This window comes from Myotis brandtii, unplaced genomic scaffold, assembly GCF_000412655.1.
Source record: "Myotis brandtii unplaced genomic scaffold, ASM41265v1 scaffold199, whole genome shotgun sequence".
Classification (NCBI taxonomy): domain Eukaryota; kingdom Metazoa; phylum Chordata; class Mammalia; order Chiroptera; family Vespertilionidae; genus Myotis; species Myotis brandtii.
The window spans coordinates 3271691-3298081 of NW_005357414.1; the positions used below are offsets into that span (position 1 = coordinate 3271691).

Genomic DNA, 26391 nt, shown 5'->3' on the forward strand with positions numbered 1-26391 from the left:
GCTCTTTGGCCCCTTGAGTGTGGCTCTTCCTAAGCCTTAGGAGTACCCTAATTAAGTTAATAACAATGTACCTATCTATATAGTTTAAGTTTAAAAAATTTGGCTCTCAAAAGAAATTTCAATCGTACTGTTGATATTTGGCTCTGCTGACTAATGAGTTTGCCAACCACGGCTCTAGTCTACTGTTGAATCCCTGTATATTATTCTTTATTTCAGTCAGTGTATGCTTAATTTCTAACTGGTCCTTTTCAATTTTTTTGGCATTCTCACTAAGATCCTTGAAGGTCTCACTAAGTTCCTCAGAGGTTTCTAGAAGACTCGAGTAACCTTATAACTGTGGTTTTGAACTCTATATCCAGTAGTTTAATTTCTTCCATTTCTTTCATTTGTGACATGTTTCTTTGTCTCCACATTTTGGCTGCTTCCCTGTGCTTGTTTTTATGTATTGGGTAGTTGCTAGGTCTCACTGAGTTGACAGAGTGGCCTTGTGTAGAAGGTGTCCTATAGAGCCCAGTGGCTCAGCCTCCACAGTCACCTGAGGTGGACACTCTTGGTGCACCCCTTTTTGGGCTGTGTGCACACTCTTGTTGTAGTTTACATTGATTGCTATTGGTGTCACTGTGAGGAATTGACCTCCAGGTCAATTGGTTGTGGGAACCAGCTGTGGATACAGTGGGAGAGCTGCTGTGCAGGAGACACCCTTATGGACCAGGACTTGCTTCAGTGGGGCTTTGGTGCTCACTGAGTCTGCTCCTTGAGTGTGTCTCTTATGGATGTGAAGAGTTATAATCTGGTAAGGTCTCACACTGACCACTGGGTATACTGGCTCTTGGGTCTCCAGGGAGGTGCAAAGTCAGCCACTGCCAGGGGCCATCCAGCAGGAGCTACAGAGAGATCTGCAGATTCCTCCTCTTTGTATTGGGTTTGGAAGTGTCCATGCAAGGCCCAGCTGTGAAGCAAGGCAGGCTGGTGCTGGTGCCAGTTCCTGGGTCTTTTATTGATAGCTTTGGGGCTCCCAGCTGCAGCTTGTTTGACAGATTTTAGGCTGAGAAAGGACAGACCATTCATATGCAAAGGCTGCTGCCCACAGCTTGGGTGGGGTTGTAAATTGGGTGGGCCAGGGTCTCAGGAAATCACCAGGACAGAGCAAACAGAAATGGCTGCCAGTCAGCCCTGTACCAGGGAGATCCCAGCATGGGAACAATGACCTCTGCAAGCACCTCCGTCTGGAAGAAAGCCACCCCCAAGTTCCTGCCTCGATGCCAGACAGTCCAGTTTCTCCCCATATGTGTCTGGGTCCCCCAGAGCTTCACCCTGGAATGGAGCTCAGAGGAAGTGGGAGCTTGTAAATTCAGTTTGTGGTGCTGGCCTTTTAAGAGGAGCAGCTGGGTCACCAGCAGCCTGTGTGTCACTCAGCCTCAATCCGCAATGCTTTTTACAGTCCGTAGTTCTTACAGCCCATAGGGACTTCTTTCTCCAGCTCTGGGACCCTGGGCTGGGGGTTCGGTGTGGGGCTGGGACTCCTTGTTCCTCCAGGGGCCTCCACAGAGGTGATCTCCCTCCAGATTGAAAAAGTGGCACACACTGGTGCCAGACCTGTCTGTTCTGCACCTCCACACCCCCTACCAGTCTCAGTGTGCTTTCTTCTTTACCTCTCTAGTCGTAGTACTTCCACTCAGTCAGCTTTACTGTGGTTCTGGATGATAGTTGTTCTGTGTTTTAGTTATAATTTTGATGTGGTTCTGGGAGGCAGCAAGTACAGGCTACCTATGCTGCCATCTTGGTTCACCTCTGAATCCAAAATTTATATGGAATAAATAGTCAAGGCAATCTTGAAGAATAATAAATTTAAAGGACTTATAAGATTTAAGGAGTTATTATAATGCCAAAAAATTAAGCAAGTGTGATATTAGCACAAGAATAGACAAACATAAACAGAACAGACTAGTGAGTCCCTACCTAAGCCTATACATATACATTCAGTTGATTTTCAATTAAGTCATTAAAGCAACTCAATTAAAAAGGGATTTTTTCAATATATGGTACTGGAAAAACTGGTTACATCAGAAAAAAATGGGCCTAAAGATAAACTCTAAAACTATAAAGATTCTAGAAGAAAACATATGATATCTTTGGAACCTTGGAGTTCTAAGATTTCTTATAGAAGACACAAAACACACTGAAAAGGAAGGGGCATGATGGAGTTTGGGGTAATAGAAATGTTCTATATCTTGATGGGGTGTGGGCTACACAGATGCATGCATTTGTCAAAACTGACCCAACTATGTATAGTTAATATATGTAGATTTCACTATGTGTAAATTATTTCAATTTAAATAAGTGTTATGCAAAAATAAAATGTTCACAGCAGCTTTACCAGTAATAGCAATGAATTGGAAGCAACAAACATGTCTGTTAACAGGTGAATAGCAAAACAAACTACTATATCCATACAGTGGAATACTACTCAGCAAGAAAATAATGAACTATAGCCCTCCCAATGTAGCATCCTCCCAATGCACTAAGACTGTGGGTTTGATTCCTGCCCCACCCCTTCCCCCCATTCAGAGCACATACAAGAACCAACCAATGAAAGCATAAATAAGTGGAACAACAAATCTCTCTCTCTCTCTCTCTCTCCTTCCCTTCCTCTCTTTTTCCTTCTCTGTGTAAAATCAATCAATAAAATAATTAAATAATTAAAATAATAATAATAATAATGAATTGTGGATATTCACCACAGCCTGGATGAATCTCAAATGCAGAGAGAAAGAAGCCAGAACAAAGAAAGTGGACATACCATGTGACTTCATTTACATATAACTCTTGAAAATAAAAATACGGTACAAAATGCAGATCAGTGATTATTTGAAGATAGGGGATGGGAGTAGAACTTGGTATTCCCTTCCTAAATCAGGCAATGACATTTCTAAATAGCTCAATAGAAAATGATTGACATGAACAGTTCCTGTAACTTAACCCACTGATTCCATGTCTTGCCTCTTGGTGGTATCCAAATAAATCTACCCTTTGCCTAAATTCAAAATTGATTCAACAACTAGCTACTGAGAACCAACTATATACAGTGTGGTGAATACAAAGAAATCAAGACAAAAACCCTGGTTTCATGGATTTTCCAAATTAGTATCTAAAAAATACTAATTTTATTTTATTTTTGGGTGATTACAAGTCGGAAAAGGTGTGGGGGAGGTAGAAAAGGGTAAAGGAGGGATAAATGGTGATGGAAGGAAACTTGACTTGGGGTGGTGAACACACAATACAATATACAGATGGTATAGGATTGTACACCTAAAATCTATATAATTTTATTAACCAATGTTGAACCCAATAAATTCAATAGAATTTTTTTAAAAAAACTATAATCTAAGCTCAGTGTATTTCTTCATTAGTGTGTCCTCTTCTGTGATTTATATATTGAGATTTTTTCTTATTTGGCAATTAGACTGAAGATGGTAGGAAACATACGAGTCTAGTATCTCCATTTATTCATCTACTAGGATGAATACAATTACAAAATTATATTATTAGCTCACCAATCCTTAAACTAATTTAGTATACTGGCAAGATGACTAGAATAAGATTCCATCTCTGCCTCTGCAACAAATTAACTGCCTCATTCATCAATCAGGACAATTTCCTATAAAATGGAGTTGTTCTTTATAAAGTAGTGGTTTTCAAAAATTTTGGTCTCAAGACATTTTCATTCTCTTAAAAGTCAGTAAGAACACCAAGAAATTTTGTTTATGTGAATTATATCTATCAATATGTGCCATATAAAATAAAACTGAGTAGTAATTTAAATAATCATTTATTCATTTAAAACTGACAATAATTTTGTCATTGCATGTTAACATATATCATGTACTTTTATAAATAATTATAGTTTTCAAAACAAAACAAAATGAGAAAAAGAATTGTCTTACTTTTTTGGTAAATCTCTTTAATGTCTGCCTTGATATAACTCAGCTAGATCTTTATAATAGCTTTTGCATTCACTCTTACAATATATTGTGGATGAAAAATATGAAGAAAATCTGGCTTAATGAAGTTATATACTTGGAAAACAGAGTATGTTCATAGTCTTTTAAGATAATTGTGGCTATTCTTTGATACTATACCAAAGCTCTACAAGTGGGACTCTTTGTTTAATTGTAACACAGAATATGAAACCATATTAATTAACTTTATATAATTGATTACATTAAAACTCATTGATCTATCTTACCTTTGAATGGATCTTTTACCCATGCGTAATTTTATAACATCATGCATTAGTCATTTGGAAAATATTAGTTCACTGAGATTTGCAGAACTTTTAAATGTTAACACATTTTATTAAACAATATCAAAAATCGTATATATTAATATAATTACCAATCTCATTAGAAAAGGCTAAGTTTTGGGAAGCTGTAAAGTTCACAGTGACAGATGTAAGTTTTCTAAAGTTTGAATTCTTACTTGAAAATCTCAAAGCTTTTTATTGGCAACAAATATTGCCTATAGTTTTCCTTGAAGTGGTAGACTTGCTGTGCTCATTTTCAAGAAAATGCCTGCCAAATACCCAAGATTAAATAACCATAATTTGCCTCAATTTATCTTTCAAGTAAAAATGTGTTCCATGCAAAAATCAGCTAGTTCAGACCACAACTCAAACAATTGCACACATGCTTTTCCTAGAAACAACAATCTTACATCAACATACAGGATTGATTTGTGTATACTCCTCATTTTGCCATATAAGGTGTTAAAAAGAAGTGGTGGAGGGATTAAGAAAAACAAACAAACAAACAAAAACCTCATGGCATAGACAACAGTATGGTGATTACCAGAGAGAAATGGGGTGGGGGGAGGTAGAAGAGGGTAAATCAGGAATAAATGGTGATGGAATGAGACGAAATTTAATAAAATTAATGCTACAATGAGGGTGTTCTTAGGTAAGAATGGCTTTTTATTCCCTGAGAGTATGAAAGATACAACTGCAGGGGTATTGCGGGTTTGGTGCCAGAACACTGCAATCAAGTGAGTCATAATTTTTTTCTGACAGAGGGCCTTGCTATCAGTTTATAAAAAATACAACATCTGTGAAGTACAATAAGGCAAACTACAACAAAATGAGGTATGCCTATACTAAGACAATTTGGTACACTGCTCTAGCAGTTTTTTTTGTTCATAATTTTATTTTTTAATATTTTTTGTTTAAAGTATTACAAATAGTGTATATATGTCTCCCTTTTTCCCCATTAACCTCCCCCCAGTCTCCCCTACCCCCCAACACATGCTCTCACCTCCCTCCCAGTGTCTTGTGTCTATTGGTTATGCTTATATGCATGCATACAAGTCCTTCGGTTTTACCCACCACCAGTGAAAATGTCAACACATTGAGAAAGGCAAAATGGCCTTCATATTATTGTTAAAATAGCTATGTCCCTCCTGATAGGAACGCAGGAATCCCAGGGGTCCACACACAGCACTTTGAGGACTATTCACCTAAAGGATCCTTAATGTCTCTCCAGCTCTAAAATGTCTATAATTATGTAAAATGTCAACATCTTTCAATTTTACAACTCTACAAAACATTCATTTCCCTATTAAGTGAAACATCTTACATTTAACAAATATATCAATGTCTTACAAATCTTTTATTTAACTGATCGTGAGGACAAAGTGATGAGGTCATGAAGCAAGAACTATTTTCTTACTTCCTAAAAGAACTTTGATTTTATTCAGATTTCCCATCGTCCAACTTTTCCAAGCAGCAATGTGCTTTGTTGGGGCCAGGAAGGAGGTTAGGTAAGTCACTGGTATAACTCTGCCTTTATGGTCTGATTCCACTTGCCAATATACTGGTTGTTGTAATCATATACATATAACACAATTCTAACCAATGAGATATAAAGGGTATTTTCAGGGTGGAGGTGCAAGACTCCTGTTAAGTTTTCATGGCTGATAAAAAGGGACACAAATGAACAGTTCATACTCTTCTTGTACTGGACATTGTGGTATTTGCATGTGATCCCTGGAACTGCAGCATCCATCTTGCATGAGGGACACTAATCTGAGAAAGTGAGCTGATAGGCAGAGTGTGACAAAGGAGAAAGTGGAAAGAAACTGGGTCATCATTTGGTGGAATTATTCAACCTTGGATATACTCTACCTCCAAACTTCTTGTTATGCGAGCTAAAAATTTTCCTTACTGTAAGATAGCTGAATTTCTGTTTTCTACCACTTACAACAGAAAACAACCTATGTGATATGAGTATGCCTATCTTTCACACACAGAAATGTTTTACCACATCAATTAGATAATGAGATTATGGAAAGAGAAGGACCTCACCTCCTTGACCAAAGTCCTGTAGGGTTCAAAATATAGAATACACTAAACAATTTTTCACAAGTATCCCACTCTTAACACAATTCCTCCACCACTACCCAAAGTTCCAATATTTCCTTCAATATTTGATTAATGTCATACATACTATAAGACATTTTAGAAGCAAATCAGGCAGTTCTCATAATATCTAGAAAGATTATTATTTTCCTTGATTATAAGATATACAAATGCCAACAGAATTTCTTAAAGTCCTATTTTAGAATTTACTGTCATAAAACCAATTTCATTAACCTGACTAGTACTTACTCATAAATGGTGCTTAAGTCTCTCTACAAGTTAATAAGTAAATCTAATGTTTACAATCAGATTCAGTAAGATAAAAAAAGAAGTTAAAAATTGAATTTAGCAAAAAGTCTGTTTATTTTATATCATTTGCCTTTGGTTGCCTTTGGTTAGCAGAAAGCAAGGGATTTAGGGTTCCCATTTCAATAATGTAGCAGGTACCATCACAGACTACACTTTTAGTTAAAGGCCAGCAGAAGCTGCTAAAGTAATAAAGGACAGTTGGACCTGGACAGATTATAAAGGTAAATAAACTCAAGCATTGATGCATACAATGAGAGTCTGGTTTATTAAAATGAGAGAAGCCTATGTATTAGAGATTATACTAAAGATACCTGTCCAAAATCCTCAAGAATTACTGCTATTAAAAATGAATCTTTGTAATGAAGTTTTAGTTAAGTGGCTGGGTGGTTCATTTATAATGTTAGAGAGAATATTTCAAAAATTCTGCCCCATGGTTGCTGTTGTCAGAGTGGATGAAATAATGGAATGATTACATTTTAAAAAGAAAAATCATTAGAGGATAAGACTAAACAGGCTGACCAACTAGCAATCTATTGAGCATCAATTCCATAGTCACTGTACTAGATAGAAAAAATTACTGTCTCATAGGTACTCATAAACACTACTGATAGGAGTATACTTGGTAAAACCATTCTGAAAAGTAATTTGGCAAGAACAGAGCCCTATCATTTACCAGGTAAAAGCATAAAGTTCAGCTATTCAAATGCCACCTGGAAAAGCCATAATGCATAATAATTTGTGATTTTGCAGAAGAATGAATTTGAATTGCACAAACTGCAATGCTGGCATAAGGCAATAAAGTCACTTAGCTAGCTAGGAAACAGAAAGAGAAGGTAAAGTGAGAGTGGTACAAAAATAAATGCAGGCCCTGGCCAGGTAGCACAGTTGTCCCAATATGCCAGGTTGTGGGTTTGATCACCAGTCAGGGCACATAAAACAATCAACCAATGAATCCTATATAATAAAAGCCCAATATGCAAATCAACTGAACAGCTGAATGACTGGCAGAATGACTGCTCACTATGACACACACCGACTGCCAAGAGGCACGTGCTCAACACAGGAGCTGACCCCTAGTGGTCAGTGGCTCCCACAGGGGGAGCACCACTCAGCCAGAAGCAGGGCTCATGGCTGGCAAGCTCAGAGGCGGTGGCAGCGCTAAGGAGCACCCAGCTGAGTGGTAAGAAGCAGCGAGCAGGCGGGCAGTAAAGAGACAGGGCTCCCAGACTGAAAGAGGGTGCAGGCTGGGCTGAGGGAATCCCACCGCCCTGCACGAATTTTGTGCATTAGGCCTCTAGTGCATTAATAAGTGGAACAAAAAAATGTGATGTCTCTTTCTCTTTGTCTCTCTTTCAAAATCAATTTAAAAGATGAATGGAAAAACCTTCATTCCATATGTTCTTACAAGTTCACTTCTTAAAAAAAGGAGATGGGCCTGGCCGGTGTGGCTCAGTCATTGAATGTCCACCCATGAACCAATATATTGGTCACTGGTTTTATAACTGGTCAGGGCACGTACCCAGGTTGCAGGCTCGATTCGCCATAGGGGGTGTGCAGGAGGCAGCCGATTGATGTTTCTCTCTATCCCTCTCCCTTCCTCTCTTATTAAAATCAATAAAAGGAGATGGGAGATAGAATAGTATCATCCCAAAGTGGAAAAAATAAATTAGCAATTAATGAGGGGAAGGTTCTGGAGTATCACTAAGGAAGAGATGAAAGCAAGGGAAAGAACTAGGTAAAAACACAGCTATTTAAATATAAGCCTTATGGGTAGCTATGTGGTAAAGGCTGGGGAAGGGGTTGGGGAGGGTGGACAAGAGAAGCTCCCATTTCAGATGTATTCTAAAACTCCTTGGGGAGAGGGAATTTCAGTGGGTTTGGAGTATGTTATACCATTGCTGTAGCTAGGAAGAGGCAGTGGGGGAGGTACTGATGGAAGGCAGGCACCATCTTATGTCCAAGAGAGAAATGTAGGGAGACACATATGGTACAAAAAATTAAAATTTAGGTCCTTGAGGACTAATTGCCTGAGAAATTACCGAAAAGTTATTAAAGGGTGGTCTGGTGGTGAGCCTATCTTTAGAATGAACTCAAGTAACAAGTCACAGGAAGAGATAATGGAAAGGGCAGTGAAAATTATTGAACTTTTCAACATGGATTTATTTTTTCTGTATTATCTGTCGTATATAAAATAGAGACTGAGGAAAATCTCATTACCAAGTTCTAGAGCAGTGATGGCAAACCTTTTGAGCTCGGCGTGTCAGCATTTTGAAAAACCCTAACTTAACTCTGGTGCCGTGTCACATATAGAAATTTTTTGATATTTGCAACCATAGTAAAACAAAGACATATTTTTGATATTTATTTTATATATTTAAATGCCATTTAACAAAGAAAAATCAACCAAAAAAATGAGTTCGCGTGTCAGAGGTTCGCCATCACTGTTCTAGAGTAATCATTTATTAACTGTGTGACCTTCAACAAGTTTTTTAACTAATCTCTGGGCCTCGAATTCCTTGTACATAAAAATGGGAATAGTATTATCTAGCACAGTGGTTCTCAACCTTCCTAATGCCACGACCCTTTAATACAGTTCCTCATGTTGTGGTGACCCCCAACCATAAAATTATTTTCGTTGCTACTTCATAACTGTAATTTTGCTACTGTTATGAATCGTAATGTAAATATCTGATATGCAGGATGTATTTTCATTGTTACAAATTGAACATAATTAAAGCATAGTGATTAATCACAAAAACAATATGTAATTATATATGTGTTTTCCGATGGTCTTAGGCGACCCCTGTGAAAGGGTCATTTGACCCCCAAAGGGGTCGCGACCCACAGGTTGTGAACAGCTGATCTAGCAGGATATAACATGATAATTGATAAAAAAGTAGCCATCACAACTCATCTGCTGATATAGCCTTTCTAAATATCAGGGTTTATTGCACATACCAAAGACTTTAAAAGTACAGATGGCCTTTAACCCACTAATTCCCCAATGATGGAGGAAGTACTAATAAGATAATATAAAATAGGGAATAAAAAAGTGTTCATGGCAGTATTTCTTACAATGGCTTTCAAAATTTGAAATTTAAAAATATATTATTCTATAAAAGTGAACAGGTAAATTGTGGTGTGTATAAATATAAATTATATGCAATCATTTAAATATTTTAAAACTAATAATTTTAATAACACGAAAAAATGATTCATAAGTGAAAAACATTAATATATAAAACTGTATGTAGACTAATCCTAATTTTTTATTTTAACTAATTTACTTTTTATTTTAATTGTTCAAGTAAGAAGGTAAATTTTAATGTATTTTACATGTGAATGGTCTAAACATGAATTAAAAGAGTGTCCGGATTAGATAAAAAGCTACACAGCTGTGTGCCTCTTTGCTGATCTTAAGCTGATTCTAAAATTTGTATGAAAAGAAACTAGAATAGACAAAGCAACTTTGTGAAATTTTTTAAAAGGTTGGAAAACTCATAGTACCTGATTTTATCACTAAATATAAAATGACAGTTATCAAGACAGGATGGTATTGGTGAAAAGATAGAGCATAGATCAATACAACATAAGAGAGTCCAGAAATAGATTCACACAAATAAAATCAATGCATTTGTTATAAAGTTGCAAAGGGAATTTAATGTAGAAAGGATTCTTTTCAACAAATGGCATTGGAAGAATCAGATGTCCATATGCAAAAATAAAATTAACCCAGATACATGTCTCTTACCTTATACAAAGTTTAAGACGAAATGAACTGTGGACCTAAATGTAAAACCTGAAACTATAAAACTTCTGGAAGAACACATAGAAGAAAATTTGCCTCAACTGATTTTGACAAAGTATGACACCCAAAGCATGTCCATAAAAGAAAAAAAAATGATAAATTGGAATTTATCAATTTGGTCTGAAAAAGATTTTAAGAGGATGAAAAGCTAAGTCATAGACATGGAAAAATATATTCAAATCACTTATCTGATAAAGGTCTTTTATAGAGAATACATAAACAACTCTTTAAACTGAGTAGTAATAAGAAGACAACCTGATTTTTAAAATATGTATATATATTGATTTCAGAGAGGAAGGGAGAGGGAGAGAGAGATAGAAACATCAATGATGAGAGAGAATCATTGATCGTCTGCCTCCTGCACGCCCACTACTGGGGATCAAGCCTGCAACCTGAGCATGTGCCCAGACTGGGAATCTAACTTTGACTCCTGGTTTATAGGTCGACGCTCAACCACTGAGCCATGCCAGCTGGGCGACAACCTGATTTTTTTAAATGGGCAAAAGATTCTAATATACACCTCACTAAAGAATATATAAGGATGACTCTACTATTGAATGGGAAAAATAGTAATTTTACTGGGGAGAAACCTTGCAGACACCACCTTAACCAAATGACCAAGGTTAACATTACCAGTAACGTCACCAATTTTTTTTTAAAGAAGAGATTAGATATATAAGAAGGAAAATCAGCAAACCAGTAATAGAGGTATTTCTGTGCTGTTGATAGAATTGTAGACAGATAATTTTCTTTGTAATGTTCTATATTATATTCAAAGTTTCCAACACTTATCATGTATTACTTTTGTTATCAGACCAAATCAGCATGTAAATTGATTGAATGAATGAACAAATATACAGGTCTTGCCTTCACAGATGCTATAATTAATAGAGAGAACAGATAAATTATCATGAAACAAAATGCTTTTAGGACAAAATGCATTTAGATACTAGAGAGAAAGAGGCTAAATATCACACGTGTTCAAAGAAGGATAAAATCAGCAATTGATATAATAGTAAAAAAAACTTTAACAGAAGGGCTATTTATTTTTTCTCACTAGCATGAAAGCAGGGACCCTGTCTATCTCATTTAGTTTTATCCATTGTGTCTAACACAAAATGATTTTGTGGACAGTACAGGTCCATGAATAACATAAATACAATTCTTAAGTACTTATGTGTTGCTGAATAAATACCTGCTGAATTAATGTAAACATTATACTGAAATTGAGCAAATATTTGCATCCATAGTGTTCTAATAAAGAGCCAAAATATGTATGTAGTGCTCAAGAGATTGTAGGAAAGCTCATCTAGGCTACAATGGAGGGAGTATACTGTAAAAGGTAATGAAAAATAAGGTTACATGAAGGGAAAGATCATGATTGTCCTTGAAAATCAGACAGATAATTTGAGTTAATACAACAACAAATGGTGAGTCAATAAATAGTTGTAATGGCAATAATGAAATCTAAAATTTCTTGAGCATTTACTATGTGCCAATTACCATTCTAAATTCTTTACATAACTTCTTTCGTTTTATCCTCAAAAGAATCTGTTAGGTACATACAACTGGTCCTCTTTTGCCAATGAGGAAATTAAGGCTCAGAGGGTACTACTTGGCTTAAGGTCATACATCTTCAAATTGCAGGTCTAACTCCAAAGGCCAAGCTCTTAAAGACTCTTTATGAGACCTCCACAAAATCCACAAAACATGTCTGAGGATACCAGAAAGCAGTGAGATCCCATGATATCAAAAATGTATGTTTATTCCATGATCTTGCACTGGAATCAGAAGTATCAGTACAAATTCATGTTTTTAACACAAACACAAATATATATAAATATATGTGTATATATGTATACATATACATATGTATATGCATACACATATAGAGAGAGATGTTTAAAAAATAGATGTGTGTATATGTCCGTGTATATATACATATATTTCCTAGTTTTGTCTGCTGAAAAGGCCTAGAAGTAATGACACCCCAGCAGCAATGAGCATTCCAAACATGGAGATCCTGATCTCTAAATACAATTACCCAATTTAAAAAACTATAGCTCCTTGGAGACAGGAGTCAACTGTAAAGGGCTCCTATTGGCCAAATCTGGGATAACTTCAGCAGGAAAAAAAAAGTAAAAATAGCGTAAGTCATTATAATACTTAGAATAAAACAAATATCCATAAATTCATACTGCTATAAATAAACAACTAAATAAGTAGCAGAGGAGGTAAAGTTATTTGTTACATTTAAAATTAAATTTTAAATTCAAAAAAAATGTTAAAAACTGAAAATTACCATTTGACAAATATCACAGTAATAATCATTTATGTGGGAAACTGATATAGGGTTAAGCCTCGGACTGACCTGTTGGCAAAGTCACAAACAAGTCCTAGCTTAGAGGGCACAGTCCTCTTAGCATAATTAGGCTTGACCTTATAACAATCCCTAGATCTTATCTGGGAAGCTAATGGGCTGAGGAAGTGCAGGAAGTGCAGGAAGTGTAACCATGGTCAAAACAAGTGAAACTCACAAGAACTGTGTAACTATGGTAACCACTACCTTGTTTACCTCTCACTATAAAAAGCTTGGTGAGGCCTGAGCACAGTGGAAGTCCTTTCTCTTGAGTTGGACTTGCTCGCCTGGTCCCCCAATATTCCCAAATTATCCCGTGTCTTTTCTTTTTCATTTGTTGTGCGGCTCCTCTTCCAGACCCGAACCCTGAACCACGCAGGACGTTGGAGGGAAACAGTTACGACACATTTAGGCCAGAATCCTCAATTATATGCTAAAATTAGTGGGCAAAAGTTTGATGATAAGGATATTTACATTGTCTCACAATATCACACCACATACTCATAAGATTTGCTCACGTTGTAACTACAAAAGGAAAGAATAGTGTCTTTACAGTGGATAAACCTGGCAGACACAACTTTAACCAAGTTATCATAGTTAACTCAAGGTAAAGAGTCTAATGTGTTGCATATACAGACATCAAAAGCCAAATAAAAACACATTAGAAATTATGTACACACTCTTGCACAGTCACAGAACAGTTACATATATAAACATACGCACAAAAATACATATAGATAGTTGAGTGCATAGAGTTGGATATGATGAGTAGGTAAATTTGTAAAAACAACAAAAATGAACTGGGCATCTTAAGTAAATATACCCTGTTTCGTCATAATAAAAATACACCTGAAAAGTTAAGTATAATTAAATTTATTATGAAAAATGACTAATTAAAAAAACAATAAGGCAAATCATTCCTCAAAATAACCATCTATGACTAATTAAATTTGTTTTATAAATCTAACCTTTTATATATGTGATTTTATACAATCATATAACCTGCAATAAGCAATTGCTCTAGTTTGCTTTTAAATTACCTCTGTCTATATACACATGCTTATAGAGATCAAACTCTGATCATTTTATTCTAATCCCAAGTCTATTTGCATTATACCATGCCACTTCTCCTATCATCAGCAGGAAGAGATGTAATCCCCATTTTATCATTTCCATTTCATTCCAGTGTCTCTCCCTTCCTCACTAAAAAAAAAAAAAAAAAAAAAAAAAAAATCCAAATACTCTGAACAGCAAATAAATATCTATAGAGTACATACATACAAAGGAGGCAGTATAGGAAAGTTGTTAAGGGTAAAGAAATTGGAATCAAACTGCCTTGATTCAAACTCCCAGCTCTACAGTTTATTACCTAAGTGATTTTCAGCAAATTAACCTCTATGACCTATAGCTTCTTGATCTGTAAAGTGGGGACATCAATGGTATATATCTCATAGGTCTTTGGTGAAAATTAAAGATGGCCATGTATATCAGCATATTAGCACAGTGCCTGACACATAGTAAACACTCAAAAATGTAAGTTATGATAACAATACTGACAAATTCTTTCTATTGAGCAGTATACTTCATAGAGGAAAAACTGTTCCGTGGCCCTGAACCACACTACAATCTTTAATGAGTTGTTGCCTCTGATCACAAGGGAGATAGTACATTTAAATTAGAGAGAACTATCTACTGAACACACATACACATAAAACTTACTAACATTTGTACAGTAGGGCTAGTGCAATCTTATACACCATATACATAAAGCAGGGGTGCATATCCTACTGACAGTGAGTCAGTACAGGTATAATTACCTTTACATAAAAATACGTTATCTCCATCACTGGAAATTACTTTTCCAACCTAAAGCTGCTTTTTTCACTTACTGCTAACCTTTCAGCATAAGGGTTATTACTTTATTCCACCTCATATATACTCTACCTAAAAAAATGTTCCACATATTTGTGACATCCCCATTTGGCATGACTTCAAAGATAAAGAAATCACTTAACTGAAAAATAAAGCAATTTAAGTGGCACTGCTCTTCCTGTTATAAAAGTCCCAATACTAGACTACTTCAATCAACAATCAGCCCCACTACCAACCAGTTTACTCTGGATAAGGTCACCAATATCCCCGCCACTAGTATGGAGAGCAGATACCATTCATATCTTTGTGATGATTAAAACATTCATCTAACTATGATATTGATGCATGAAGCAGAAAAAACAAACCCCTGGTTTTATTAAAGGCACAATACCCTAATGATAAAGAAATGTAATATAAAATGTTATTTAAAAACTATATAGAAGGAGCCTGGCCAGTGTTGCTCAGTGGTTTAGTGTTGACCTATGAACCAGGAGATCATCGTTAGATTCCTGATCAGGGCACATGCCTGGGGTGCAGGCTCAATCCCTAGTAGGGGATGTGCAGGAGGCAGCTGATCAATGATTCTCTCTCATCATTAATGTTTCTATCCCTATCCCTTCCTCTCTGAAATCAATAAAAATATATTTTAAAAAAATTATACCGTAGGGAAAAAGGAAAACAAAACAAAAAACCCTTCTTAATGTTTCCCCTATCCCTTCCTCTCTGAAATCAATAAAAATATATTTTAAAAAAATTATACCGTAGGGAAAAAGGAAAACAAAACAAAAAACCCTTCCATGGTGTCTTCTGTAATTTCTTCATGAACACTTAATCTTAAAAAGTTCCAAGAAAATAGGCTTGTTGCCAAGTGTTGTCAACCATAAAAAGAAATCACATTTTTAATACAATTGGATTTAATATAAATTGATGTATAGTATTTCTGTACATACCTATATGATTGGTATCTGGTGCACATTTATTAATAGCAATGTCAAAAGAAAAAATTGAAATATTTAATGAAATATCTATAAAATCTTTGCCCTGGGCCAAATGCCGTAAGCAGTAAGCACCTACCTAGAAGATGTTTTTAAAAATAACTATTTTCAACAAAATAATTGTACTTTTATCCAAGAGTCTGTAGCACTATTAAGTGACTAAACCTTACTCCATTAAAATGCTCTAAATCAAAAAAGCAATTTTAAGTCATTTATCTACTTTGATGGAGAATAAATTATGGCAAATATAATTTAAAATATTTTATACACATAGCTTTTCAACAGATGTGCTATCATAATTACATGATGTACTTATAATAACATGAAAGATAGCCTTCCTATCTACACACTTTCTGGAAGATAGAAGAAGGGCAATGTTATCTGTGTCATACTGAGTGTATAGAGAAGCTAGACAGCTAACTTAAAAGTGGACCCAGATAAACAATAACATATAAAGAATTGATAGTCACTCAACCATGTGAAGGCCTAAGCCATGATCTCATACTGAAGTGTTTTTAAAACCACTTATTATGATCACTTAAATATAACTTTTAAATAATTTGATGCATACTTAATTATTTTTTTCTTCAACCTTTTATTCCTAAACCATCCACTTTCCCCACCAGGCAATTGTTTTTATTAGTTTCTTGAATATTCTTACAGGGATATTTTACTTTCTAAACTCTTTGGAGGTGAGGTGAAACTAGGGATGATGGGCTTTAGGCTGAAGAACATTTTCTCTGCCAAAGCCATTCATTCCTTACATCTGCCTCTCATACCCAGAAGGATGGTGGGTGGGACTAGCCAGATACCCTTTTAGGAGATTTATAGAGGTTTTAACTCTATATTCCTAAAACAGAGTGGAACTTTTTGCTCTGTCATTTCACATGTGCATTTTCCTCTGCTCTCTTTTAATCAGAACACTCATTCTCCTTTGAAAAAATATAACTTTTCCTTTAAATAGGTGATGGGCAAAACTCAATTTGTTCAGGTGCCTTAGTAAGTTAAAAAAAAAAAAAAGTAAACAATCGAAACCCCAGAACTTAAAAAAACAAACAAAAATCTCAGAAGACTGGAAGCCTGAGGCCATCCTCTTTACTTCATTTTTCCTGGTATGTTTGTTACCTGAGCATTTGCAAAAAGGATGCCAAATGGGGAACACAGTCTCTACAGAGGCTCTACTGACCAAAGGTTAGGGTAGGTTCAAGTTGCTTAAGGAAAGGGGAAAAGGGAAAAACATAATGGGCGCCCTTAACACTTTGATGGAAGCTCGAAATTAGAAAAGCCAAAATATCAAACTATAGACAAAGTTTAGAGTGTGTGGGTTGGGTATAGCTAGTGAAAAGGTTAGCCAGCAGGCAGGCTGGGAAACACCCCAGGGCTGACTGACGGTGGGGAGGACAAGTTTTAAATACCTACCAGAGCCTAGTAATCTATTAGCCTGCGTTCTCTGCCCCAGGCTCTGCTCTAGTCCCCAGAGCAGCTAGCTGCAGGAAAGCCAGCAGCCCTATTTTTAAACACTTACACCTCTCCCTTGAATTTCAGAAAGCTTGAGTTACCAGCGTTAAATTTAAATAATGTTTCTTCTTAAACAAGTGAAGACAAATTTGAATTCCCTAGCCAAGGCCAAAGATAAAAGAAGGGAAGGGAACAAAAAGTGATTACAGCATGAGAGTGAGGTGATGAGGTAGGGTGGGGGGTTGTGGGGAGAAGGAAGGACTTACCGCAGCCTCTGCAGGCTGCCCCCACAGACTCAGGGCCAGTAAGAACAAGCCGGCTGCCAGGCTGACTCCACGAAGTTTCATTCTTCTCCGGCTCCTGCAGCTCCTTCAGCACCCACACGAAATCCCTGGCTGGCTCTGACCAATTGACATAATCTTGAGGGTTTATTGGGCGAGAGCTAGAGCCTGAGAGGGAGAGCGAGGGTGCCCCAATTGTGCAGGTCGGCTTAGGTGAGGAGAAAGAAGCTTTTATAGAGTGGAGGGGGAAAAAAGAAGAAGCTATTCTTCCCTCCCCCTCCCCTCCTCAAAGCCGGTCTCTTGGGAGTACTTTTCCCTTCTGTCCAGACTTGCAAACTTTTTCCTCACGCAAATCCCACAGATCTACTTTCCTGCCTGTCTTCCCCCGCACCGCCCCCTCCCCATCAGCTCTGGGGAATTTGAGGATCACTCCGCCACAGCCTTCAGCAGCAACCTGCGAGGGAGTGACGCTCAGTTATTTGGGGGAGGGAAACTCCCAGACCAGATGACTGACCACTGTGAGTGTAACCGAGAAGCTTTTCTATTCGTTCACTTGCACTTTCCGTGGATACTACTCTTCCCTGCCCAGTTCAACTCTCATTGGTGTGAGCACCCAAGCCAATTAGAAATAGACCTGAGTTGGGACTATTTTTTTTAGCGGATGGATCTCATGGAGAACGGATCTTTTTACTGTTAATGATTAGAAAAATTTTGGTCGCTGCTCCTTGAGCTGCTGGTGTTCTTTCTCTTCAACCTGTTGGCAGGGAAGAGTTTCTACATACAAGAGAGTATGTGAAAATATTAGAAATATATAAATACATTTGTATAAGTAAATATATGCTTATAATCAAAGAATTAAGAAAATGAACATACCTATATTTGTGTGAATACTTTATTGGGAGCTATATATATATGAGATTTGGGAGCATTCAGTAAATATTAATAATTATTGTAGGGTTGAATGTTATTGAAATACACTCATATATTTTTATTTAGCTACATTGAATGTCATAATATTTACCTCTTATATTGAATTAGCATGAAAGTTATTCACTCTCATTATAGTTATGTTTCAGAGGGACTTAGGACAGAGAATTAAATAGCTGTCAGGCAATTTTCCTTAAAAATAGCACAAACACCTAACTAGAAATATTTATATTGAGTTGATGGCAGTTTTATAGACGTATCCCAAAAAGACATGGGCATTACTTTTTTAAATTTTGGTGTATAGATTTTTTAAGTACCAACACGTCCAGAAAATACTTGGATGTGGACTCCTTGGAGGGTCTTACAGGGATTTACTGAAGAATTATTCAGAACATTTCTGTTATCTCGGATCCTAGGATTTATAACTTTAGAGTCTTTCAAGGCTTTAGAACTATTTCATGGGGTCCTACTCACCCTTATGTTCCACTCAGTTTAGGGTAGATTTACAACTCCAGGAACTACCAGCAGCAGCAGCACCACCACCACCCCTACCTCCCAGGAGCTTAGTATAAAATCGGTTGGAATGAGTGTTGTATGCATTTGGGCAAACCTGAAAGGACATGTTGGGGCCCACTTGTCTACATAAAAGTCTCGTGCCTAATCTATATGTGAGTTATGTTGTAACAGTTAACAGTGGCTCATGGGAATGTGTGATGCATAATTGCTTACACCTTAGACTAGTATAGGTCTCTATGAGCCGTGCATGAAGCTGTGGAGATGCGTGGGAATGTTGTGGTAGAGGTTCCCCAAAATGAGAAAGACTACCGGCTGCCCAAGGTAGGGTGGATGATTGACAGCAGACAACCCCGCCCCCTTCCCTTCCATTCCTTCCTCTCTTGGTGCTGGGAACTATCTTTTGAGTGCGGCAAGTTGTAGCGGGCACTGCTGAGCATGTTTCCCTTTAGGGCACTTCTTATCTAGGAGCTGAATTTAGTTTCTACCGAAGTGAGCTACTTCTCTCCCCTACCCTGTCCTTCTGAATAAGGAAGCAGCCTGCAAGCATCAGCGGAGCCCAGATGAGCCTGGGCTTCGGAGCCTCTTAGCAGTCTCCTGGGACGCTGCTCTGGAGGATCTGAAAGCATGCACCGTGGGTGAGCTGTTGCTGCCCCGACCTCCTTTCCTCTTTCCTACTTTGGACTATTTTGCCATACCGAGACTATACATACTTGTAGTTCTGTCATTGCAGAGAAAGTGGGGTCAGGCAGCAAAAGAGGGTGGGGGTGTCTGTGGACAGACGCAGGACTCTAGAGCCTAGAGAGCCCATGTTACTCACACTCCCTCCTGTTTCAGGTTGTGGCTACTCCTGATTACCTTCTGCCTGAGCGAGAAACTTGCCGGAGCGGTGAGTCTCTTCTCCCGACCCTTTCCCTCCTCCTCCTTTGACCCCCACCCCATCCCACCTCTGGTGTTTGTGTTAGGGGGATTACAGAGGGCTGCCCCACAAAACGTAGGTCACATCACTCTCATTTCTATTCCTCCTTCTTAGTGAGGAATAGCAGAGTAATGCCTTTGGGAATCAGACATATTTCTGTCCCAAAACTTTGTAATGGGTTGGGAAAATAAAAGTAGAAGACACAAGAGACACAGGAACCTTTACCGGACGATTTGAGATGACTGACATCTGATGCCTTTCTCTGCATCAGTCTCTGAGGCAGAAGAAATGTAATTTTCCCTGGTCTACAAGAACATGAATTTGGCACACAAATTTGAGAGTTGAAGGGAGCATAAGGAGTGGGACTTGAAAGTGTCGCAAATGTTATGGGAGTTGAGCTTAAGTATTTGTTTGTGAGTCCTTTGGCAGTACACAGTGACAACATCTGGATTTGTCTACCTGAACTGAACTGATAACACTAGGTAATGTTCAATTTCTGCCTGATGTTTTATTTTATTGGTTTTCTTTGTGTTTTATTTTATGCATAAAATTAAAGTGGTTTAGAATAGACAAAAAAGTTTAAAGTTAACATTTAATAGGCCGGAATGATGAGTCTCTTCTCCTGACCCTTTCCCTCCTCCTCCTTTGACTGTTTAGATATCTTACATAAAATCAACTAGTGATTTCAGGCAAAGGAATTTATGTAGACATTTGCTCAAGAAAAGTCTAATGGACCCCAGAAATTAGAGAGATCTCTAATGGAATTATTAGGATAATTTACCAAAGGTAGTGTGCTCTGAATAATCAGAGATGCTGCAGTTTTCCAGTCTCACTAGCTACTTATGTTCACAAAAATAAAGTTAACTGTTGAGTTCAAATATGAAGTTGTTCCACTATTGACTACTATTTCACTTCTCTATTAAAAAAAAAAACAACCTCTTAATAATAGCCAGCCATACACTATATAGATAACAAATGAATAAAATATTTACCTTGTGGGTTTTGACAATTTTAACTGATTGGCTCTAATTTACATATTTTAAAATCCTATTTATAAAGCAACACAATTCAACCAATTAAAATTACATAATACCTTTATGAAAAAAGATGATTACATTGTCCTGGTATATGTCTTCAAGAAAATATCAGAATGATGTGAAATAGTTTCCCTTAATAAAAGAGGATGATGCCAGGAATCTTGATTTTTAACATTTTGTGGCCTCATAACTCAGAATGTCAGCTCTTATGTAAGTAAATTCTAGACTTTGTAAGTAGATGTATTGATCTAGGGTTCTGCACACTTCTCCATCTGATTCCTCCAGTATACAAGTTTAGTTATGTGTTGCCTTGAGGCTTAATACTACATATATTGAAAATGCCAGGTTTTGATTAGTTAACAATTTGTCCAGGAACCTTGCACTTATGAAAATGTCACACTTGAGCAGAATACCCTCCAGTGAAACCTTTATTTTCAGACTCTGGCTGATCACATTCAGTGTACTTTTGGGAAAAACACTAACAAATTATTCTGAATAGCTGAAGACTTCCCACACACTGCACCCTGTCCCTTGATATCCTTATAAGTCAGCAGAGGATGATGCCTTCAATTATTAGAACATGAAGTGTGTCTCCAAAATCAAACACTGCTTCGGTAAGCTTTTTATTCATTGTTCTACAAAGTCACCTGCTGTCAGTGTGATCTTCTTTGGTAAGACTAAAATCAACCTTGAGGTTCACTAACAGTACTTTCTTCCCTTAAGTCCAGAGCTGCTTCCTTTAATTTTTTGAAAAAATGGAAGAGAAAGAGGAGATACACAGAGTAAGTTCTCAGAAGGTGACTTTTCTGAAGGGAAGTTTTTTTTGGTTTTTTTTTTTCATTGTACTCCTTGTATTGGATTCTCATCTATATTGCCTGTTTCTCATCTTCTACTCTCAATTGCAGTTTATCCTCTGGGTTTGTAAATTTTTTTTACCTTTCAGATGGTTTTAAACATTTTATTTATCTGTACCTCCTTTGACTGATATTAAAAAATAACTATTGTGAATAGATTGACAGGAACTATGTTGTGCTTCATTATGAAAAAGTGTCTTCACTGTGAGAGTTAAGTTGCCAATAATGGAATATTGGTGAGCATTTAAGATAGATTCATTTAGGTCAGCGGTTCTCAACCTGTGGGTCGCGACCCCTTTGGGGGTCGAACGACCCTTTCACAGGGGTCGCCTAAGACTATCGGAAAACATATATATAATTACATATTGTTTTTGTGATTAATTACTATGCTTTAATTATGTTCAATTTGTAACAATGAAAATACATCCTGCATATCAGATATTTACATTACAATTCATAACAGTAGCAAAATTACAGTTATGAAGTAGCAACGAAAATAATTTTATGGTTGGGGGTCATCACAACATGAGGAACTGTATTAAAGGGTCGCGGCATTAGGAAGGTTGAGAACCACTGATTTAGGTGCTTTTGAGTTCCTTCTTTGTCAGAGTTTATAAAGCAGTTCTCTTTATTAAAGGGATGTAAAGCTAAATGTTATAATCAAGGATTAATAAATGAATTTTCATTAAATTTCTTTTAAAGGAGTGATGATCTTTATTCAGTTGAACTATTGCACAATTTATTTGAATATGATAGAGCTTAGGATTTCCGAATATCCATAAAATGTTTTTGGTTGTTAACTGCCTAAGACACAGCACACACAAGTTTATCTAAACATAGTCTCTCTAACTCTCTAGAAGTTTACTTTCTCAGACAATGGTAGTCATTGAGTTCCTTAAAAAATAGGATACTTAAAGATCAGTAATTATCTGCAAGTGCATACATTGTGTTAGAGAAAAAACTAAAACTATCCGTATCTCACCATAGGCCAACATGTCTAGGAGTTAAAATGTGTCCCAAAGTAGCTAGGGTCCTTATGTTTTGTTTCCAATTTTCTTCCCAAATCTGCTTTCAGGAAAGGCTCTAATACAACCAAACATATTTAAAAGTCAAAGCCTACTGGGTGAGTTATTTGGGTGGAGAATGGGCAAAAGGGAGAATACAAGTATCAGTTGTCCCTTCAGCAAAGAACATAGGTAAAATGCCTTTAACCACATTCAAATCAAGTTCAGATTGAAATACCTTTTTTTTGTCTTAAAATTTTAACTTGCATAGATTGATTCTTTCCACTGTGATTCAGATATGGATAAATCCTACTATTAGGATTAAGAGTATTTGCCTTGCTGGGGGCTGTGTCTCTACACACTTTTTCTTTTAAAAACTTTATTGAAATATAATTTACATACCATAAATTCATCCATTTTATCTATACAATTCAATTATTTTAATACATTTACCAAGCTGTGCACCTATAATGATATCCAGTTTTAGAATATTGTTATCACCCCAGTGAGATCCTTCATATTCATTTACAGTTAATCCCCATTCCCACAAATAACATCAGGCAAACATGAATCTACTTTTCTATCTGTGTACGTTTGACTTTTCTGGACATTTTATATAAATAGAATCATATAATATGTAATGTTTTGTATTTGGCATCTTTCACTTAGCATAATGCTCTTGAAGTTCATTCATGTTGCAGCACGTACCAGTATTTTACTCTTTTTTAGTAGGCATTTTATTATGGCTATACCACATTTTATTTATGCATTCACCAGTTAATGGACATTTGGGCACTTTGCATTTTGGGCTATTATGAATAATGCTGCTATGAAAATTAATCTACAAATTTTGGTATGGACATATATATTATTTCTCTTGAGTAGATAATTAAGAATGGAATTGCTGGGTCTTTTGAAAAAATTTACCTTTAACTTTTTAAGAAACTGCAAAACAGTGTCCCAAAGTGACTATACTACTTTACATTTCCACCAGCAATCTTTAACAATTCCTGTTTCTCCATATCCTTTGTCAACATTTGTCATTGTCTGGTTTTGATCAAAGCCATCGTGGTGGATATGAAATGGTTTTTATTTGCATTTTCCTAATGATTAGTGGTCTTAAGAATCGTTTCAAGTGCTTATTATCCATTTAAACATTTTCTTTGGAGAAATGTCCATTCATTATTTTGCATATTTTAAAATTGGGTTGCCTTCTTATTATTGAGTTGTAAGAGTTCTTTGTATATTATGGATACAAGTATTTTGCCATATGTGTGATTTGCAAGTATTCTCCCCCAGTATGTGGCTTATCTTTTATGAATTCTTACAGTAATCTGCTTTGTCTGCCAACAAATATCTTAAATCACCTAGCTATGAATAATCACAACATATAACATATATATGTACATAATATATATCTGAGGATGAAAGGGGATACTGATAGGGATGTATAAGTACATCATCAAAACAATTATCAAATGGTTGCATTAAAAGATAATACATGGATGTCAATGTAGTTACATTATTGGCAGGTCAAATACAAACTCATTTTAAGACAGTAGAGGAGGGGGAAATAGATATTATTATTTAATGTGTTAGTAAAGAAACAGATATATTACAATATGACAAATTTATTTTCTTATATATTTTGATGATTAGATTTTAATGTAATTGGTTTCTATTGAAATTATATTTACTTTATTTAATACATTTAAAAATATTATTCTGGTCCTGGCCAGCACTGCTAAGTGGTTAGAGCATCAGCCTGTGCACCAGAGGGTCAGGTCAAGGGCTTGATTCCTGGTCAAAGACATGTACCTGGGTTGCAGGTTTGATCCCCAGTCCTGGTCAGGGTGCTTGTGGGAGCCAACCAATTAACCAATCGATGTGTCTCTCTCACATCGATGTTTCTCTCTCTTCCTCCCCCCCCCACCTCCCTTCCACTCTCTTTAAAAATCAATGGAAAAAATATCCTCACTTCTTGCGTGAGGATTATATATACACACACCAAGGAACTTATATACGTAAAAATATAGCCTATGGACACAGGCAATAGGGTAGTGAAGATATGGGGTGGCTGTGTAGGGGCTTGGAGGATAGGGGTAAAGGGGGGAGGGGAGATATCTGTAATACTATCAACAATTAAAAGTATATTTTAAAAAATAAAATAATAAATATATATATACTAGCGGCCCAGTGCACAAAATTCATGCAGTCGGGGGGGGGGGGGGCCCTCAGCCCAGCCTGCGCCCTCTCGAAGTCCAGGAGCCCTGGGGCCTAAGCTGTCAGTCAGACATCCTTAGTGTTGCCGCGGTGGCAGGAGAGGTTCCTGCCACCCCACTGCCACTATGCTTGCCAGCCATGAGCCCAACTTTTGGCTGAGCAGCGCTCCCCCTGTGGGAGTGCACTGACCACCAGGGGGCAGATCCTGCATTAAGCATTTGCCCCCTGGTGGTCATTGCTTGTCATAGTGACCGATCATTCCACCATTTGGTCAATTTGCATATTACCCTTTTATTATATAGGATTATTTAAAAAAGTAATCCATAGGCTTCACTAGATTGCTAAAGTAATACATGACATTAATAAAGAACCCTTAGATTATGCAATTGGTTTTTACAACAAAGTGTCACTTTCTGAGGCTTGTTCAAACATGGGAGGGCATTTGTAATAACTACAAATGCCAACAATCTTTTAGATGTTAAGCATATTATTAAGTCTTCAGCAAATATACTCCCATATTCTATAAACTCATAGTCAAGCCATATCATAGGAGCAAAATATGCTATTCCCCTAATTATTTCATTAATATAAGAATGAAACAAATAAATTTTCAAATATCAAATACATATTGTTTTTTGCTTGCAGGTATTATATGGATAACTCAATAATTTCACCACCCATGCTTATAGTATGAACTTGTCCTAGGCTATATAGGTGGCAAGACATAAACATATAGAAAACATAAGAAGCAACATGCTGTATTAAATTATTAACTCCAGCCTTGGCTGGTGTTTGTCCTGTGGTTAGAGTGTCAGCCCTTGCACCCAAGGGTCTTGGGTTCAATTCCTGGTCAAGGGCACTTACCTGGGTTGCAGTTCGTTTCCAGCCTGGTCTGGCTTATGCAGGAACTCAACCAATCAATGTGTCTCTCTTCTCTCTCTCTCTCTCTCTCTCTCTCTCTCTCTCTCTCTCTCCCCCTCCTCTTCCCCCCCTCCATCACTTCCACTCTTTCTAAAAACCAATGGGAAAAAATATCCTTGGGTGAGGATTAAGGAAAAAAAATTAAGTCCTTTTGAGCTTAAAAAAATGTCCCACTGAGGCAGATCATGGGGCTCTAACTTGTTTTAAAGTCTAAATTACTGTATATAGAAAACCTGATGAGCATGCCCAAAGGAAACAGTGATCAGAAAATTACTTAAAATAATTATCCACTCTCTTACCATCTTTAATCTCTCTCTCTTCCAGGATTTATTTATATGTATATAAAATCTAATAAAAGAGAAACATGAAAATTGACCATACCTCTGCTACACCCACAACCCACGCCCACCAGCCACGCCCACTAGATAATCAGGAGTGGATATGCAAATTAACCCAACTAAGATGGTGGCAGCCACGGAGCTGGAGTGAGCAGGAGGCTTGG

The 26391-nt window shown here is 36.9% G+C and overlaps 2 protein-coding genes across 3 annotated transcripts in view; one reads left to right on the forward strand and one right to left on the reverse strand.

Moving 5' to 3' along the window:
* The window catches only part of COL4A5 (collagen, type IV, alpha 5), a 329573-nt gene extending 311690 nt beyond the window's left edge, over positions 1-17883 (reverse strand). For both annotated transcript variants that reach the window (XM_005865212.2, XM_005865213.2), the window contains exon 1: positions 17477-17883. In XM_005865212.2, coding sequence (XP_005865274.1) covers positions 17477-17557 — 81 coding nt within the window. In that variant the 5' untranslated portion in view covers positions 17558-17883. The remainder of the gene's footprint in view (positions 1-17476) is intronic.
* Positions 17884-19315: 1432 nt separating this feature from the next.
* COL4A6 (collagen, type IV, alpha 6) overlaps positions 19316-26391 on the forward strand; it is a 383431-nt gene continuing 376355 nt past the window's right edge. Inside the window, exons 1-2 of the mRNA XM_014538830.1 lie at positions 19316-19569; positions 19769-19820. Coding sequence (XP_014394316.1) covers positions 19559-19569; positions 19769-19820 — 63 coding nt within the window. The 5' untranslated portion in view covers positions 19316-19558. The remainder of the gene's footprint in view (positions 19570-19768; positions 19821-26391) is intronic.